This window comes from Aphidius gifuensis, linkage group LG2, assembly GCF_014905175.1.
Source record: "Aphidius gifuensis isolate YNYX2018 linkage group LG2, ASM1490517v1, whole genome shotgun sequence".
Classification (NCBI taxonomy): domain Eukaryota; kingdom Metazoa; phylum Arthropoda; class Insecta; order Hymenoptera; family Braconidae; genus Aphidius; species Aphidius gifuensis.
The window spans coordinates 23,184,069-23,205,587 of NC_057789.1; the positions used below are offsets into that span (position 1 = coordinate 23,184,069).

Here is a 21,519-nt window from a genome sequence, read left to right on the forward strand (position 1 = left end):
AGCCATGGGTCATTTTTGGGATAAAATTTGGACAAATAGCCGAAAAATATTTCCACGATGGTTGTTGTTATTAAAAACAAACGACATCAGTGATGAATCATCACATTTATAAATGAAAATCCGTTTTATGGTATTTGCAATCAATTGATATAATATTACAAGCAACATTAGACAATCAAGAATGAAAAATTAAATGTAAAAATAGTTCGCATGTAAAAAGTATTATATTTTTAATGAATATAAATAAATATTTTGTTTTATGTTTATTACTATTTATCAACGATGTTATCACGCTCAGCGCTATATGCAATCGCTTTTTATTTATACGTGCTACTGTACTAAATCATTTGACAATTTTTCGAAATTATTCGATAATAGTATATCATCGATATTAATTAAAAAATTATTTTTCGAAATTTTGGTATACTGATACTATACATAGGATAACTCAATAACACTTGACTTACACATGAAAAAACATTGTTCTAGTCTCATTTGTTCATTCTAATGGCGCACTTTTTTCGTTTTAAAAGCTCTAATTTAAAAATGTGCATAACAAAAAATTTTGATTACCAAGTTTCAGAAACGCATAATATAAATAAGTACATGAATATTATATGTACTCGTTTTGTTTCGCACATTTACATGTTTATTTTTCAATAAAAGATTCACAGATCAGGCTTGCCTCTGCGAAAATATTAAACTTCATGTCTTTCCAGAGCTGTTGTATTCAGTAAAATTTTTCCAGAAGAAATATCCAGAAAAATGCATATGGTAATGAAGAAAAATTCAAGCTTGTATATTCTTCTGCAACCAATAGAAAATCTTCTAAAAAATTTACCAAATGCTGCATTTTGTCAGTGGATTCATTGGTGACCCAATCGGACAATTAAAGTCATTTGAAAATTCTTGAATATTCGAAAGAGGTCCAACAACTCTAAATTCATTTGGACTGTGATTATCAAGATTGACACTGTCTTTTAAATTTGTTAATCTATACTTTGAACACCATGTATTTGCAAAACTTATCCAAAACATTTGTTTTGGCTCGTAGTTTAAATTAGGTAATTTATTTTCGATATTATTTTTTAATAACCAATTTTTGTATGCAAAATATGCAGCTTTTACACCACCATTGTCTGCAATATTTTCACTCTGAGTGTTAATGCCATTTACCTGAATAAAAAAAAATAATTTATTACAAAATATACCAATTTTGAATTAGAATGAATGAATTTTTTCATTCATTTTCGGAACTAATATAAAAAAATAGTGTTTGAGCTTCAACTATAAAAAATAATGATTGGTATTTTAACATATAGAAAATATGTCAAATCTATAAGTTTACCATTTTTTAAAATATCAAATCATAAAGATATTAAAAAATCATATATAATTATTACCTTTAATTCAACTTCCGAAACTGTATAATTATTATACTGATCAATGAAACATTGAGCTTTTTCATGATATATTTTACTTATAGTTGGTGTCAACCAATTCGCCAATTTTCCATTATCATCAAATTGACTACCTTGAATATCAAATCCATGGGTTATTTCATGACCTATGATACTTCCAATTCCTCCGTAATTTAGATATTTTGGTCGATAATCATCAAACAACATGCCATGAAGAATTCCAGCAGGAATCACTATCAAGTATAAATATCATCGAACATTAAGAAACAAGAAATTACGACGACTAAAAATTTTTGACTCGACATTAAAAAGCTTTATAAAATTCAAAAAATGACCTACTATTTAAATCTTGTCATCTAATTTATCTAAACATTTAAGAAAATATTTATAAGTAAATTTAAAAAAAACGAAAAAAACTGTAATTTTAATTGAAATTCAATTACGGTAATTATTTTGCTATCTTTTTTTTTTTAGTCAAAATTATTTTTACCTCCTTAATAAAAGCTTTCTTATTTCAAAGAAAAAAAATTCAATTTAAAAAAAAAATATATCAAACTTACATATTTTGTTACTACTACGGCTGTAATATGAATTAACATTACTCGTTAATGATCCAAAATTACTCCAATCATTTTTATCAACAGTTTTTTTGATTAACTTCCATGAAATTTTCTTATGAAATGATTTAGCACTCAAACAACTATTAAAATAACTTTCGTCGAAAAATTCAAAATCTTTATAATAATCATCAATTTTTGTATCATTAAAAAGTTCATCTGGATATGCAATTTGACGTATCATGTTATTAACTTTATTAACAGCTAATTTTTTAATTTTTTTATCAATCCAATTGCTATGTTTTAAAATTTCTGAAAATTCATCCTGCACATTTTTTGCAATAACGTCAACATGTTTTTTAGCATCATCATTAAAATGTTCACGTGTATAAATCGCACCGACAGCTAACGGTAATAATCCTTTGACACTTCCAAGACATATTTCTTGTCTAGATTCATGTCCAGTATAGTAATAATCTTTCTTGACATTATTAAGTTTATCATTCAAATATGGTACATAATTTTGTATCTCATGCCATATTGCATAATTTGCAATTGTTCTTTTAGATGTTTTATTTAAAAGTATTTCAAAGTTTTTGATAAAATTAACATTATCAATAATGATAATATCATTATTGTTAATTTTGATATTTGATGGTAGTTGATTATTTAAATTATTCTTCCATGGATAATATGAGTATGTATTTTCTAATTCTTCAATTGTTATTGGGTTGTAAAAATTTGTTTGATCATCAACAAGCTGTTCCTGTGAAAGTGTTATTTTAGCAAGTTCAGTTTCAAATCCAAATGATTCTATCAAATCTTCCATTGCCAGCTGTGGATCTGCTCCCATTTCAACTGCTATATTTATAATATATGAAAAATAAGTTTGTACTCGTTCTTCATCGAGACCCTTCACTAAGTATTCTCGATCATGTCCAAGTAGAGGATCAGTCAAATAAATACTACGTTTTGTATTATTTTTTCCATCTGTAGTTGGAAATAAATTGAATATAAAATTCTTCCAATATTTTTTATTGCCAATTTTATAATTCATTCCTTTCCAATCAAATGATGATTCATTCCAATTATTTCCTTTCAATACAGGCCAACCTCCAAATTGTTCAATGTAACTGTAAAGTGAATCTAATCCTTGTTCTTCAATGGCTGTTGTGTTCATACATAATTTATAAAAATTTTTTGCTAGTTTGAAAGCTCTAGGTTCATTTGATTTGATGGCTTTTTCAAGACTGGTGATTAATTTTTCAGAAACTTTATCGTTTATGAGAGACCAAATATCTATGTAGGATGATTCATCAGGAATATCAGTTGAGTTTAAATATCCACCACATGCAAATCGATAAAAATTATCACAAGGATTTACATGAGGATCCATATTTTTTAATATCGTTGAGGCTGTAAAAATAAACGAAAAATACAATCTAGTGTGATTTTTTAAATTGCATTAGTCAGTGTTTTTAAAATTTATCAAGAAAATTAAAGAATAGAAAAATATTATTTATTTTTTAATATAATATACAGAATTTAAGAGTACAAAACTCGATAATCAAGAAGAAAATTAGATGAATGATTAAAAAAATATGCCTAATAATATTAAAATTTAAAAAAAAAAACACTTAAATAATCTTTGACTTATATTCATGACAAAATATGCATGGTGTTTTAAATTTTACGACCAATGTTTTTTATAATAATTAAAAGAAACTAATTGACAAAAAAAATCTAGAAAAAAATAAGAGGTAAGTTTTTTAAATAATGTGATTTTTGTAAAAAAAAATCGATAGAAATAGAAATTCGAATAAATTAGAATATTAAGTTTTTAAAAAAAAAAAAAAAACAACCCAAAAACACTAAAAAAACACTAATTAAATGTAAATATATATGTAATTTAAATTATTATTTTATTTTTACCACTTTCAATACAGGAAGTTGTCGTGCACACGTTATTTTCATTGAGTAAAAAATTTGTGTCACTACCAATTTGTGTCACGTGATTATTTCCACTTGATCTTATGAGTTGTTGTATAGCCATTGAGTCAACTGCCTGTTGATTATTAAGGGCCGGTTTTGTAGTCCATAGTTACAGTTTTTTGGTATAGTCTAACGTTTCTCTTCCCTATACTATACTATACCATGTTGACTTAACTATGGACTACAAAACCGGCCCTAATGAACCAGTTTAATGATATATTTAAAATTAAATAATTTTTATTGTTTATTAATATCTCACCTTTATTGGTACCATTACAATTAAGAATAATAAAAATACTATGATTAATTTGTTATTTTTCTTAAATCGTTTCATCTTTTCTATGCTGATGTTTTATTTGATAGTGAATAGAAGCTGTAGATTTCATCAAGTTTATATTTATATATATACTAAAATCACTTCCTGTTAATTTAAAATTAAGTTGTTTTTTGAATAAACAAAAATATTAAAGAAACTTCATATGCGTATTTTATACGAATCAAGGTTTTGAAAGCCGTTCATCACCACTGACCCTGGGCACCTTGATCATATACTAAAAAACTTAGACTTATTTTACATAATTCGTGTATTTAAATATATTGAATAGAAATTAATATATTATTTTTTAAATTTGTATTTATAACTAATGCGGAAATTAATTCTAAAATAACAGTATAAATTTATTTGACCTATTGTTTAAATTGTTATAAATATACACTGAAAAACAAAATATTATCAAACTTCTAAAAACTTTTTTAAATAAATACGATAAATATTCCACGAGTGTGGCTGTGCATTGGCGCCGGTATTATATTTATATTTTTCTTGACATTTGTGTACTAACCTAAGAATATTGAAATTGTTGGTTTTGTAAACATAATTTCTTTTGGGGTAATTCCATTTTATTTCAAATAAATTGTATATGTTTTTCAGTTTCAATTGGTTGACACAACAAAATGCTGAATCCTGAACGAATTTTTCCTTGGGGTTTTTATTTATTTAAAAAATAAAATACATGTAATTTTATTTATTAAATAAATAAAAATGTCCAAGGAAATGGAAAGATAATGCTTTTTTTCACTTTTGATTTCTATAACAAATACGAAAATATACAGAAATAATTAATAATTAATTAATTAATATTATAAATATATTCTAAATTGTATTAGATTGTGCAATATTGTTACCTCAACATATTGATGAATTTTTTACTTTTTTCTCTCAACGAGCAATGCGCAAGCAACCTTATCTAACCAAAGACACACGTGAAAAGACCAAGATATGCGTACAATATATGTAGACAGCGTGGTAGCGTTGCTAACCCCGGCTGTGTGCGCGATTATGAGATCTCTTGCGGTAAATTATGGAATTTCAGACGCCATTATGGGTTTCTGTCCGGTAATTAAAATTTTTTCCTTTTCTTCTCTTTTTGATTTTTTTTTTTTTGAATTTTTTGAATTATTTCTTTATTAATAATAATTAAAATAAAAAAAGTTGGATATATCTACCAAATATACCATCAACACCAAAATCTGGTTTAAAAAATGTTTTTTCTTTAAAATTTTTAAATAATGTAACAGCTGATGAATGTTAACGTGTTGCATACCCATACAATATAGCCCATACAAATTCAAGTGCTTGTCGCCCAGGTAGGAGTAAACGATTGTGCCAGGCCTGGCACAAGCTTGTGCACAAGGCTCACATGCTTGTGTCTAGCTTGTGCTACAAGCTTGTGCCAAGGTTGTTAAGTGATTGGAAATGTGCCTATGTTACAAGCTTGATGACAAGCCTTGTGCCAAGGCTCGTGTCCCAGCCTCGTGTCAAGACTCGTATTCCAGCCTTGTGCCAAGGCTTGTGCCTCGGGCTTGACACAAGCTTCCAAAAACAATTTAAAAAAAATATAAATAAATTATTATGGTTAATCTATTATTATTGTTAATTTATTAATTCCAACATTGTTATTTTTTAATTCAGACAATTCTATTAAACGATAATAATTAAACGAAAAACTAGGGACGCGACGCGGGATCGATCCGGGGCCTCTCACGTGGAAGTCCAATGCACTATCATGTCGACCATCGGGGTATTGATGAAAGTGGTCGTCAAAATTTTTTATATAAATAAATTCTATTGAGACTGAACACACAGTCCTTGCAAATGCCTCACACAATAGTCAAAGCCTGATAATTTTTATTTGAAATTTATATTAAATTTATATATCTAATTACTATAATTTTTTTTTTTGAGTTAAATATATGCATAAGTCAAGTCTCGTGTCGGGCTTGGTGGAACAATGGGCACCAGCTTGAAACAAAGCTGTATTACGAGGCTCGTGTGAAGGCGGGAAAAATCAAGGAGACAGTCTTGTGTCAAGCCTGGATTAACAAGGCTTGTCTAGAGACTGGAAAAACAGGTTTGACACAACCTTGAAATTTTTAATCTTGTGTGAGGCTTGGAACTAACGATTAACACAGGCTTGGTACAAGCCTGGACTAACAAGTCTTGTGCAATGACTGTAAATACAGGCTTGACACGAGCTCGGAATTTTTAACCTTGTGTGAGGCTTGGAATTAACGATTGACACATGCTTGTTACAAGCCTGGACTAACAAGTCTTGTGCAATGACTGTAAATACAGGCTCGACACAATCTTGGAAATTTCAACCTTGTTTAAGGCTTGGAATTACCGATTGACACAGGCTTGGTACAAGCCTGGACTAGCAAGTCTTGTGCAATGACTGTAAATACAGGCTTGATACGAGCTTGGAATTTTTAACCTTGTGTGAGGCTCGGAATTAACGATTGTCACAGGCTTGGTACAAGCCTGGAATAACAAGTCTTGTGCAATGACTGTAAATACAAGCTTGACACGAGCTCGGAATTTTTAACCTTGTGTGAGGCTCGGAATTAACGATTGTCACAGGCTTGGTACAAGCCTGGGTGCTCAAGTCTTGTGCAATGACTGGGAAAATTCTCTGTACCAAGCTAGGCACATTCTAGTCCACCAAGGCTAGGAAACACAAGCTTGTAACAAGCCTGGCACGGCCGTTCACCCTTGTGGGATCCTACCTGGATCCAAATGCTTCATTTCTTAATGCTGCTGGTCAACATCTAAATTCTACAAATATAAAAAACAGTCTAAATATATGATACAAGTTACACGTTTTATGTTAGCAATGTGTATAAATTTTTTCTTACATTTTCTAGCAATTAAGGTCGATCGGGAAATTACAATTAGCAATTAAAGTACCGATAATTTCCCGTTGTTTAATTTTTTATTTTTTGGGCTTCAATGAAAGCCTGAATAATTATCTATTTTGATGAATTTTTTCACAATTTTAATGCGTGGTTTTTTTTAGATAATTGATGTCAAAGTTGACAACTTTAACACACTTGGATAGGGATGGAACACACATTTACGCTTGTAGTTGAAAAAATTGTTGTTTAATATTGCTGTTTTTTTTTATCATTTTATAGTACTTTTCGATACGAATATTTTAAGCCCATATAGATCCTTTTTTTCCGTGGATTTTTAAAGATATTCAAGTTTTAATTATTAAATTTTCTATCATTAGCGGTCGTTCTCTCTCTTTTATTCGTCGTGCTGTTTCATGTTTCTTGGCTATGGTAGTATGTGTGTGCCTATCCAGATGGAATACAGATACACATACTACCAAGAACCTGTCAGTATAGTGAATATATTTTGGACAGAGGGGCACTGAAAATATCTTTTATAAGCATATGTAGATGCGCACCCTCTCGGGCCCAACCTTTGTTCGACGATGGGATGCCCTAGTGGAAATAATTTCTCCGTAAAACTCCGTAAAAACTCTGGAAATACTCCGTAAAAGTCCGGAAATACTCCGTACAATTCCGAAAAACTCGGTAAAATTCCGGAAAACTCCGTATCGCTCCGGAATTGGCCCATTAAAATTTTTTAGTCCTTTATTTTCCTTTATTTTACACGGGAATTCGAGTATTTTGGAATTGCTACGGATTTCTCGTATTTTTCCGCATTTTTTCTACGTGAGCCAATTCCGGAATGATCCGGAGCAATTTCGGAATAATCCGGAGTAATCCGGAGATATTCTGGAGCAATTCTGGAGAATTATTTCCACATCGACTCCAATATTGTTATTATTCATTTGTACAACAGATAAATCTACAAGTTAAAAAAATAGTATAATGATTTAAAACCAAATAATTTTTATTCATCATTCATTTAATTTGCATAAAAATTAACTTAGACACTAGATTTTTTACACTTAGTTACATTTTTTTTTCAAGCTATACATTTTTTTTGTTACATAGCCATTTAAAGTCATTCTTTTTTGCGCTTTGAACCAGCTTTAGTTTTTAATAAATAAATCAAGAAGCACGGTAGTGCCTCGTGTCAAGTGTGAGAAAAAATATAATAATACCGAAAAAAAAAAAAAAATGAAAGCGCAAATAAACTACCGAGCCTTATTCCTTATATAAAAAAGACAAACATCATCGGTCTTCCGGACATTTGATTGGTCGTTGTTCTTCTCATTCACTCTTATATAGTTTTTTGTTTATTTCTGTTATTTTTTATTTGTTTCGTTAGCAACAAAAAACAAAAAAAAGAGTGAGTAAGACGTAGTTTGTGATTTTGTCGCTAACGAAATAAATCGAATAAACAAAGAGTGATCTTGGAGGATTTAATGTCAATGAAATAAATCGATTCCTATTTTATAAAAATCAGTAAAAAAAATATAAGATTTTTAAAAATGAAAACGAAATAGATTAGCTGTATACAAAAGAAAATCAATAGAAATACACCTCAATTGTGTAATCATTTTTCCAAACTTAACATAAAATAGATCGGCTATGAGGAAATCTCAAGGAATGCATTTAATCTTGACTTACAGCTTTTTTTTTTTTTAATTTTATTCATAACAAGCTAGCGTGGAATATAGATTTAAAAGAATTCATCACCTGTGTTCAGAGGGAAATTTAAGGACGTACACCTATCCTCGACATACCCAAAAATTGATTAGATAATATTTATTTTCATAAATAAAAAAATTTTATGAAGAATTCGTTCTTTTATTCTTTTGCAAAATAAAAAATAACTATAAGTAATTATTAAAACTATATCGTGAAACTCGGTAATAACGAGTAAATTAGAATAAATATTACGTTAAAAAAAATATGAATACAGGCGCGCGTAGCGCGCCACACACAGAGAAGGATATGTTAACAGTTAACATATCCTGTTTAATGTTAACATATGCCATGTTAAAATGGGTGGTGGCTGATAAGTTTACATCAAAGATATATATATTAACATTAAACATACGTATCTTAATAGTTAATATGCGTATGTTAACTATTAAGATATCTGTAATTGACACAATTTGAAGGTTAGGCTGATAGTTGAAGACATTTACGTATGTAAATATGAAAATTGAATGTAAAATTAAGAATGAATTTACAAAAAAACTAAATTTAAATAAATTTATGACAACACGAGTACATATTATATTATATTACAATTAGAATAGTATCACAATATAATGTCAAAAAAAAAAGATTACAAGAAGTAGACTGGGGCATCAAAATATTTGGCCGCGTAAAGATACGTATGTTAACTATAAACATACACGGAGAAAAATTTTCAGCAAATTTTGCTATGGCGCCATATCATTGAGGGTCTATCTTCTGACTATTAAAATATTTACTATCATGTTAACAAAAGAAAACAATTTTTGCTTTGAAAAATTGAAATGTACCATAGCAATTTATATAATGTTTTTTTTTTTGCTATGTTCAGAAAAAAAATTACAAGGCATTAAGAAATTTTTACCGAGGCCAAATTTATAAGTTAAAATAATCTAGCCTAAAAATTACATTGTACCATAGCAAAATATATTTATTTTTTTTTTTGCTTTGTTATTCATAAAATTTTACGTTGTTGCTGTGGACAAAATTAAAATGATCCTCTGAAAATTTACAATGTGCCATAGTAAAAATATCATTCTCTCAGAAATCCTATAGGTGTCACTGATATATACAAAGCAACATGGTTAAAATTACAATGGGCCATAGCAAAAGCAATGACAGACTCAGAAATGTCAACCACCCCCACTTTTTAGCCGACTGCGCAGGCGTGTCTTTGCTTATGTTTAAGTTGTTAATGAAAAACAAACAAATGTTAGCTTTTGTAAATGTTGTTGTGGCGCAGCGGATAACGCGTAGGAATTCTGTTCGGAAGGTTTGGCGTTCAAACCCTGGTTTGGGTTAATAAATGAAATAAAATAAAATAAAATAAAAAGAAATAAAAAAAAAACAAATAAATAACTTATAGATATTGACAATAAAAAAAAAAAATTTTATAATATTTTCAATAAATGGAATAAATTTTGCGTTTGACCATAACAAAAATTACTATGGTACACAAAAAAAAAAATAGCCACGCCCACACGATATTTTGCTATGGCCCATATGAAAATATCATGAAACCGATAGATGGCGCAGCTCAGCTATGGGCCATTGTAAAATTTGCTGTTTTTTTCGTAAAAAAAAATAAAAAATTCTCTCCGTATACGTATGTTAACAGTTAAGATATCTATGTTTATTGTTAATATATATATCTTAACATTAAAATTTTGTATGTTTAATGTAAACATATTGGTATGTTAACTGTTAACTTATCCTTATCTGAGTGCGATGTGCTCGTATACATGAAATAGAGGTAACCTCATCCCTCGCAAATTTTCAAAACATTGCGATTATTAAAATTTTTGTATATTATCAATCGTCATATTTTTTAGATATGAATATGATGGATCTATATCGTATATATAAGAACTAGTTGTGAGATGACCACATGGGAGAAACTTTAAAAAGCAATGTACAAGAAGAAATGTAAAAAAAATGGTATCACTCAAAAAATTTCTTGCGTAATAATTTAATAACAAAGTCACATAATTAAAACAACGACGTGACCGAGAAGAAAACATTATTTACTAAAAGAATTATTATCCATTACAAAATTTTTATATGTCAGCATAATATGGCATATTCTGACAAACTTCATTTGACAGAAAATGCCATATTCTGACATATTTTGACATATTCTTACATGATTTTTGGATGCCAGAATATCCCTGGTGGAAATAATTTCTCCGTAAAACTCCGGAAAAACTCCGTAAAATTCCGGAAATACTCCCCAGGAAAAAATCGCGTAGATCTACGTATATCAAATTAGATCTAACTGCTTCAGATATAATTAGATCCGCAAAATGGCGCGATCTACTCGTATATAACTAGATCTCATTAGATCTAATTAGATATACTTAGATATACTTAGATATACTGAGATCTAAGTAGATCTACTGAGATTCCAAAAATTCATTGATTTAAAAAAAAAAAATTTCAAATCGTTTAAACAATTTTATTTTTTTATTTATATAATTAATGATCTATTGGACCAAAAGATTTTCACCACAAATTTTTACCATCACCTGGACTTGAACACGGTGGTATCTTCTTGATGAGAGTCCAGAGCCTTACCTACTCAACCATAGCAGCAATAATTGAAAACTACGAAAATTTGTTTCACTTGAATATTTATCATGACAATCCGAGAATCAACCGACACGGCTGATGATCGGCAAATTATATAAGCATGAAATAATATTTATAAATATAAACAATCAAACATAAATTCCATTTGTATTAGTTTTATTGACCTCGGAATGTATTTTTATGATTAAAAAAAAATTTTTTTTTTCTTGAAATTTTCGTTACATGAAAAAAAATGCAAAAGAATAACAGCAGCTTCTTATGAAATTCCGACATATATATTTATCGGGATATAATTAGATCTTGCTGCATTTTCGACACGATTAGATCTGATTATATCTACTTAGATCTAATTATATCTACTTAGATCTGATTAGATCTAATAATATATGTATAATGCGATCCCACAGCATTTTCAATACACTGAGAGAAATATTAACTAAGAATTACAAACGTAAAAGAAAAAAATACAAAATAAATAGTAAAAACTGCGTTCCCCCGTCATTTATAAGAATTATTCGTATATTGATAGATAATTTTTACAATAAAATTATGTAAAAAATCTGGCCATTGACTATATACACTACTAAGCCATAAAATTTACACAATTTTATTGTAATTTCTGTTTAAAAAAATGACTAAATTCACGACACTCACAAGTAAAATCTAGCAGACTGAGAATTTACCCACTACCGGTTTTAGAATTTACTAAATTTTATTACAAATTTTATTTAAAAGTTGGACATTTTTTGTGTTAAGTTGGGCAGTTTGTGCTAGATTCACGGAGAATAGCAATCAATTCCCGGCAACATTTTTTCTTTTCTGTTTACACGCTCAAAACTCGAAAACTAATTGTTAAATAGAAAAAAGTTATTCTTGATAAATTGTTTAGAAATAAATAACCAACAATAAACCTCGCTTAACCCCATACCTAGCTTCAACAGATAAGGCTGTAGAAATGCTTGAAATTACATGACAGTTCAATCATTTGTTCAATCGGTCGGCCATCTTTGTGTTATTTCGTCCCACAAACAGAATTTTTACAAAGCTATATAGTAAAAAATATTTAAGTCTATGCTAACTTTTATATGTCTACATGATAATTTTTATTATATATATAAGAATATTTATTAAATTGTGCAGTATTTTTTATTCAACCATATAATAATTTTTATTGTTTTCACAAAACATGTATGTCTTTATTTTAATTAACTCATAACTCATTATCTAAGAGATTAATCAAAAAAAGTAATTCTTTATAAATTGTTTAGAATTGAATTTTCAATAATAAACTTCACTCAACCCCATGTCCATCTGCAATAGATAACGATGTATAGAGGCTTGAAGTAACCCAACAATTTTTTGACATTTTACACATTTTACATAATTTTATTGTAGAATTCCGACTCTCGCGGCCAGTCCCAGAATTAAAACAAAAATTACAAAGTACTATAGTAATTTCTATCCAACCATGATTTTAATTTTTAGTTAAAATTTCTCTCAGTGTATGATTAGATCTAATTATATACATATATAAGTACATCTTGCTACTTTCGGATCTAATTATATCTTATTAGATCTTATTAGATCTAGTTAGATATACGTAGATCTACGCGATTTTTTCCTGGGTCCGTAAAACTTCGTAAAATTCCGAAAAACTCCGTAAAATTCCGTATCGCTCCGGAATTGGCCCATTAAAATTTTTTAGTCATTTATTTTCCTTTGTTTTACACAGGTATTTGAGTATTTTGAAATTGCTACGGACTTCTCGTATTTTTCCGCATTTTTTTTAAGTGAGCCGATTCCGGAATAATCCGGAGCAATCCGGAGCGATTCCGGAGAATTATTTCTACCAGGGATGCCATTTTCTGGCAATAAATGAATTTTGTCGGAGATCTTCCATGATTTTTGGATGCCAGAATATGCCATTCTCTGACAAATGAATTTTGTCGGAATACCCTGGTAGAAATATTTCTCCGACTATTTTCCAACTTTTCTCCACCTTTTTAAAAAATGACCCATGGTTGGAGAAATGGCGAAAAAATTTCTCTAACCTTTCTCCAACCAAAAATTTACTCCAACTTTTTTCCAACTTTTTTTCGACTTTTCTCCAACTTTTTTCCACCATTTCTCCAACCTGAAATGTACTGCAACTTTTTTCCAACTTTTCTCCAATCATGGGTCATTTTCGTAAAAAAGGAAAAAAAGCGAAGAAAGTTGGAAAAAGTTGGAGAAATATTTCTACCAGGGTATGCCAGAATATGCCATATTCTGACATATTCTTACATGATTTTTGGATGCTAGATTATTATGCCATTTTCTGGCCATAATGAATTTTCGTCGGAATATGGCATATTTATTATCATATTATGTCAGATTATGCCATATTATGACATAACCCGCCAAATTATTTTCACCAGGGTCCTCTTTTTCAACTGCAGCTTTTACTGTCTGCATATTGTCAATAATATTCTTCGTTATGGCTGTTTGCGAATCCGATTGCAACCAAAAGTTATCTATAATAATAATCCGCCGATCTCCATAAATTTATAGTTTTGTAATTAATTGAGTTATAATTATTGTATGACTTCACTGCAGATGATTGACTCCAGGTGACCAATGTACATAATAAAAAGCGCATCCTAATAATGTTCCAATTAATAAAGACTTTAACATTTATTGAGATCATAATATTGCAATGACTTCGCCTTATTGCGTTCTCAACCACCTGGTGTTACTCGGTGTCCTATTATTTGGTGGAGAATAATTCAGAGCTGGTATCTTTCTGATGTTGTTACCACAGCTAGTATATATAAAGAAATTCGGAGTAAGGTGGAATGAATCCGACAAATTTTGAAGAATAACGCCGCAGAAATTTCGAACAAAAACAAAAATATTTCGGAGAAAAAGTTTCGCTACGGAATTTGATTTTTCGAAATCGATTAGTTCATGTTGTTTTTATAATTGGAATAAAATTTTTCATCAAGTTTTGATTAAGAATATTTTTTTATTAAATTTTTTTTTTAAAAAAAAAACAATATTATGATGGGACAATATTATTTTTTTTACAAACTGCTCGATATTCTTGTTCGTTGTTCCATTTATTAATAAATATATAAATAAAATAAACACTGATCATACTAATAATTATAATAACAACATAGAACCACCATTCCAAAGTAATTTTTGTGCGTGATTTTTTGGATTGTGATTCAGTATTATTATTAGTAGAATGCAATCTATTTTTCCATATCATTCCACGTATTATTGGCCATAATTTTGAAATTTTGTTTTGGATAAATTTTGTTTTTCCCAACGTTTCCATATCTTTGGTTAATGATGTTGAAATATTATTTTTCTCAAAAATGCCAACGGCTGATTTTATTAGCTTCATGCTTGAATCAGGATTAGTTGACAGAGTGATATTATCGAGCAAGTCATCAATAGTAAATAAAAGAATATGATTGTCATTGAGTTCGGCCCCATAGAGCATCATTATTGTTTTAACGTCGTCATGCATTTTTTTCTTAATAATAGATTTGACTTGATCCATGATATGAAACAGGTTTGATCTGTTAGTTTCACTTATTAACGGTGTATTTTTAATCCAATTAAGAGTTGAGCTGATATTTCTAGAAAATGCTTCAGGCATTTTTGCTGAATATTGATCTATTGGAGATGCTTCAATGGTGTTGACTGAAACAAAAAAAAAAAATAAACGTTAATTTATTATATAAAATTCTTACACTCGCAACCAAATTCATTTCTGCTCTGTCAAAAAATTTTCTCCGGTATTTTTCCGTTTTTCTTCAAAATTCCTGCGATTTTCTCCGATTTACTCCGCATATATTAGTAAAGTAAAATTTCAAAGAAAAATTGGAGTAATGGGAAAAATTATTTGTTAAAGCAGTACGTAGCTAAGGAAAAGATGGAGCTGAGTAATTAATGTTGCCAAAAAAAATTATGTTTCAAGCAACATTAATTCCTCAAAACATAATTTTTTGGCAGCATTAATTTCTTAGCTACATCATTTCTTAGCCACTGCTTTTCCTTGATATCTTATATATTTATTCAACAAATAAAATACATGTACCAACATATATCGAGCAATGAGAGCTAATTGTCGAGTCGACAGTTGGTGAGAATGTTCAAAATGGCGTCCGAGGTATCATACAGTTTCTTACAGTATCTTACAGTATCTTACTGTAAGTGTATGAAACCTCAAAAATCGACCATTTACCTATCACTCATGAAGACTAGAGACCTAGTCTTCTTGCTATCACTGCTGAACACTGAGTTTATGAAAGAAAACAGCCATTAGCTACTTCTTTTCCTCGGTATTTTAATCATTAAAACCAAACAAAAAAGCATTTTAATCATTAAATCAAAATATGTCTTACGCATGGATAAAATTGTCATCTAGATCGAAGACATTTGTGCCTTCATCTTCAATTCAATGTAATGGAAACAAGGTAAAAATAATGTCATCCGAAGATGGACAATATTATGATGGTCATGTTCTTCTTAAAGGTGGTAAGTTGCTGAAATTTTATATTATTTAATGATTTGATTCATAAATTATTATATATATTAATTTATGATGATTATATAAATTATTATATTAATTGGAATAAATCATTTCTAGATAATAAAAGATATCTATTATGTGTGCAATTTGATGACAACGACACACCAATACTGCCAAATATGGCACATGACCATCCATTATTTTTAAATTCAGAAGGTCATGATGAAAATACGTTTTCCACGACTGTAATAGTACAAAAAGAACATCAAATATCTTTACTTAAGAAACAATTATCATTATTAAAACAACAAATAAATTGTGGTGGTGATGATGATGTTGACAATAATGATGATGATGATGATAATGACGTTGATGATAATCATGAAAATCAACTACCTGGTGATAGTGACAAAAACAATATTGTTTCAGATGATATTGATGATAATGATGAAAGTGATGATAGTGATGTTTTTCTTGAAAAATGGAATGAAGATGGAGCAGGTCGGTCACAGCTTGTTGCAGGACATAACGTACATGTAGAAACATTGCAACTACGATCCATTGAAAAGAAAAAAGAGAATTGGAAACCACAAAAAATGATAACAACACTTATGAAAAATATCATTGGGATAGATAAATTGAAAAAAATGACACCTTCAGGTAAAGGAAAAGATAGAATTTCGATTGAACAAATAAATAAATAAATGACAATATTGTAATAGTAAGAGTTGCTCTATGTAGAGTTTCCTTTTAAAGTTATTTAAAAAAAAAAAAACAACCCAAAAACACTAAAAAAACATTAATTAAATGTAAATATATATGTAATTTAAATTATTATTTTATTCTTACCACTTTCAATACAGGAAGTTGTCGTGCACACGTTATTTTCATTGAGTAAAAAATTTGTGTCACTACCAATTTGTGTCACGTGATTATTTCCACTTGATCTTATGAGTTGTTGTATACCCATTGAGTCAACTGCCTGTTGATTATTAATGAACCAGTTTAATGATATATTTAAAATTAAATAATTTTTATTGTTTATTAATATCTCACCTTTATTGGTACAATTACAATTAAGCCCTGGTAGAAATAATCTCTCCGGATTTTCTCCGGATTTCTCTGAATCTCTCCGGATCTCTCCGGACTTACTCCGGGTTTCTCCGGATTTTCTACGTAATTGAGACTTCCGGAGATATTTACGGAGTAATCTCCAGACTATTTCTATAATATCTCCGGGTTTTTTCCGGAATTTTGACTTAAAAAAACAAACACAAAAAAATGGAAAAATTAATAAGAAAAAGTAGAAATAAGAGTTTACATACGAAAAATAAAAAAGAAATTTTTTCTGAAAAAATCCGGAGAAAACCCGAAAAAACTCCGGAATAATATCTCCAGAAGTCTCAATTGCGTAGAAAATCCGGAGACGATACGGAGAAATCCGTAGAAATCCGGAGAAAATCCGGAGAGATTATTTCTACCAGGGAGAACAATAAAAATATTATGATAAATTTGTTCTTTTTTTTAAATCGTTTCATCCTTTCTGTGCTGATGTTTTATTTGATAGTGATTCGAAGCTGTAGATTTCATCAAGTTTATATTTATATATATACTAAAATCACTTCCTGTTAATTTAAAATTAAGTTGTTTTTTGAATAAACAAAAATAATAAAGAAATTTCATATGCGTATTTTATACGAATCAAGGTTTTGAAAGCCGTTCATCACCACTGACCCTGGGCACCTTGATCATATATTAAAAAACTTAGACTTATTTTACATAATTCGTGTATTTAAATATATTGAATATAAATTAATATATTATTTTTTCTATTTGTATTTATAACTAATGCGGAAATTAATTCTAAAATAACAGTATAAATTTATTTGACCTATTGTTCAAATTGTTATAAATATACACTGAAAAACAAAATATTATCAAACTTCTAAAAACTTTTTTAAATAAATACGATAAATATTAAATTGAAAAATGTAATAAAAAAATTATTAATTTAGCCATAAGAAATTACAAACTTCAAGCAGAAAAAAATAATAAATATATTTTAAATTTTTTTAGTTGATTACATAATGTTTTTACCAGACAATACATTTTTTTTTCGGATTCATTTTTGAATTAATCGGACAATTGAAATCATTTGCAAATTCTTGTGAATTTGATAACATTCCAATGACTCTAAATTCTTGTGGGGAATGTACATCGGTAGCTAAGGCAAAAGAAGATGAAATTTTGCTTGACTTTTCACACCACATATTTGCAGTACTTATCCAAAATAATTGTGATAATGTATAATTGAGATTTGGTAATTTTTTTTCTATCACAGTTTGATGTTCCATTAATGTTTTTTTGTACGCAAAATAAGCAGCTCTTATTCCACCATTGTCAGCAATATTTTCACTTAGAGTGATCTTTCCATTAATCTAGAATAAAATTTTGTTTTATAATTTTTTATCTTATAAATTTTTGTCTCATCCTAATAATTCTTACTTTCAAGTTGACCCGTTGAACTGTATACTTTCCATACTGATTAATCAAGCATTTAGCCTTATCATCGAATCTTTTTTTTGTCAATGGTGTCCACCAGTCATCTAAATTTCCTTCATGATCCCAATATTTACTATCATCATCAAACCTATGAGTTACTTCGTGACCAATCAAACTACCAATTGTACCGTAATTAATGTAATCAGGACGATCATTGTCAAAAAAAATACCTTGTAGCATTCCACCTGGAATTTCTAGAAAAATAAACAAGTTTTTTTTAATTTTTCTACTCATAAAATAATAAAAAAAAATAAAATATAAATTGGTAAAGCAGATTTTACCTATTGTATTTCCTAAAAACTTGTACAAAGGAACGAGAATGTGTGTAGCTTTTCCAAAACTGATCCAATCAGTTTCAGGAATTTCATCTCCCGAAAAAGATTGTGCCCAAGATATTTCTTCATTAAATATCAATGCACGTAAACGATTGTTCAAATATCCATCTTCAAGTACTTCAAACTCTCTGTAGTATTCATCAAGTTTTGAATCATCAAATAATTCATCTGGAGGAGTAACTTTGCGTGTCATATTAGCAAGTATTAAAAAAGCTTTTTCTTTTGTTTCATCATCCATTATATTTGAACTGTTTAACATTTCTGAAAATTGTTCATAAACATTTTCCCCAATGATATTAATTTGTTCTTTTAAATTTTGGTTAAAATATTTACGAGTATATAAAGCTCCAATAGCTAATGGAAACAATCCAGAAACTTCATCGAAACATATTTTTTGTGATGTAAATTCATCATTCGTAGAACTTGAATTTTGTGTGACATTTTTATTGATATCGATGAACGATGAATGCTTTTGAATTTCATACCATATTGCGTAATTGGCTATTGTTCTGTTTGATGTTGTTTTTATAAGATTTTCAAAGTTTTTAATAAAAAAAAAATTATCTAAATACACTGTGGTATCATCATTGAATGTTATATTTGGCGAAAACTGATTATTCAGAGAATTTTTCCAAGGATAAAATGAATAATTTCCAGCAAGTTCTGCAACTGTCATTGACTTGTAATAAAATTTTGGATCACTATGTAACTGTTCATTAGTGAGAAGTATTTTTCCAAGCTTCATTTCAAAATCGAGAGCATCTCTTAGATCTTTTCTTGCAATTTTAGGCTTGGCTCCCATGTAAACTGCTATTGCCACCATGGTATCAAAGTAACTTTGTATAAAAAATTTATTTTTAAATTTATTAGTTAAATCTACTAACACTTCTCGAGTATGACTAAGAGGCGGTTCAGCCATGTCTATCAACAAACTACCGTTTTCTGAATTTGTTGGATTATTAAACTTGAAAAAAAAATTAATCCAAGCAGTTTTATTGCCAATTTTGTAATTCATTCCCCTCCAATCAAATGCTGACTCATTCCAACTATTTTCTTTTAAAACAGGCCAGCCTCCTAGTTGTTCAATGTAATTTAATAGTAAATCCAAATCTTGTTTTTCAGTTGATCTGGTTTTAAGACAGTACTTATACATTTTTTTAATAATTTTAAAGGCTTTAGGTTCACTTGGTTTTCTGGGTTCTTCTAGAGCCATGATTAATTTTTTTGAAATGAGACTTTGAACTTCAACAAAATAATCCACTGAATACCTATCTTCAGGTATTTTTGTTGAATTTATGTAACCTCCACAGGCGAATTGAAAAAAATTGTTGCAAGGATCCACTTGAACATCCATATTTTTCAAGATCATTGAAGCTGTTTGAATAAAAGTGATTAAGTGATAAAATCAATTAGTAGTTAGTAAAAATTAATAGTAAAATATGTACAGATGATCATTTAAATGCTATCAAATTTATTTCTTATTCGTACCGGCTTCAATACATGAAGGTGTCATACACACCTTGTCCAATGTCTCATCATTCAATGAAAAATTAACGCTATTAGTTATCCCTTTTGAATCTTGTATATCTAACAAGCTACGTGTCTGCAAAATTATTATTGCAAAAAAAAAAACACAATGTCAAAATTTAAATTGAAAAATGTATTTGTAAAAAATGATTTACCTGAACAGAGACAAGTGCATGCAGAAGTAATATAAATATTATAAAATTGTTTTTATTTTTGTTACGTTCCATTCTTACTGTGTTGATATTTTATTGAGTGATGAGAGCACACTTAACAAAAGTTGTATATTTATACAAAAATCACATTCCCCACTCTCCCAGAGCTAGCTGCGTTGAATACATTTTATATGAAATTAACAATATACGAAAAACTCATAAAAAACGGATGTCTTTAAAAGACTTTTATGGCAGAGTCATTGATTCATAATTAATTCAAACAAATATTTAATTTACATGTCGAGAAAAATATAAATTTTTGAAATAAACAACTCATAATTTTCAGATAATCGATAAGATGATACGTATCATGATAATTTATTCTTACACGCTATCGATTTTCTATGTATAAAATTCATGTTTACATAAATAAATATTACATGTGCTCAGATTCATTTTTTTTTTTTTTTAATTTAATTAATTATTATTTATTCATTTTATTTTATTCAAAGCTCTCGATATATGTGTGTTACAGTGTTTATTTATGTATTTATTTTTATTCCCCGAGAGTGTGGTTCTATTAGAACCACTTAGCAAGTAGGCCTTCCCGTGTAGGAGACTACAACACGGCCATGTAACGGCCGATGCATGGCGAAATTTTGCCATTAATGGGCTGCCATTAATGGGCCACTCATACGCCGGGCCTGGCGCGTTACACCATTCTAATATTGGCTGCCATTATTGGCCCATTAACATTTGCCAAGATTGGCCCATTAACATTTGCCAAGATTGGCCCATTAAAATTTGCCAAGATTGTCCCATTAACATTTGCCAAGATTGGCCCATTACTTGCGAAATCAATTTTTTTATAAATAAAAATAAAAAAAATATTTTTTT

General features: G+C 29.0%; 1 protein-coding gene across 1 annotated transcript; it reads right to left on the minus strand.

Moving 5' to 3' along the window:
* Positions 1-837: 837 nt before the first annotated feature.
* Positions 838-20,156, minus strand: LOC122850556 (neprilysin-2-like). Its single transcript, XM_044149686.1, has 9 exons — positions 18,890-20,156; positions 18,552-18,802; positions 18,206-18,484; positions 16,896-17,028; positions 3,020-3,394; positions 2,740-2,968; positions 1,982-2,538; positions 1,404-1,654; positions 838-1,176 (listed from the first exon to the last, which is right to left on the minus strand). Exons 1-9 carry the CDS (start codon positions 20,154-20,156, stop codon positions 838-840), a joined length of 3,681 nt encoding a protein of 1,226 aa, XP_044005621.1.
* Positions 20,157-21,519: the final 1,363 nt, after the last annotated feature.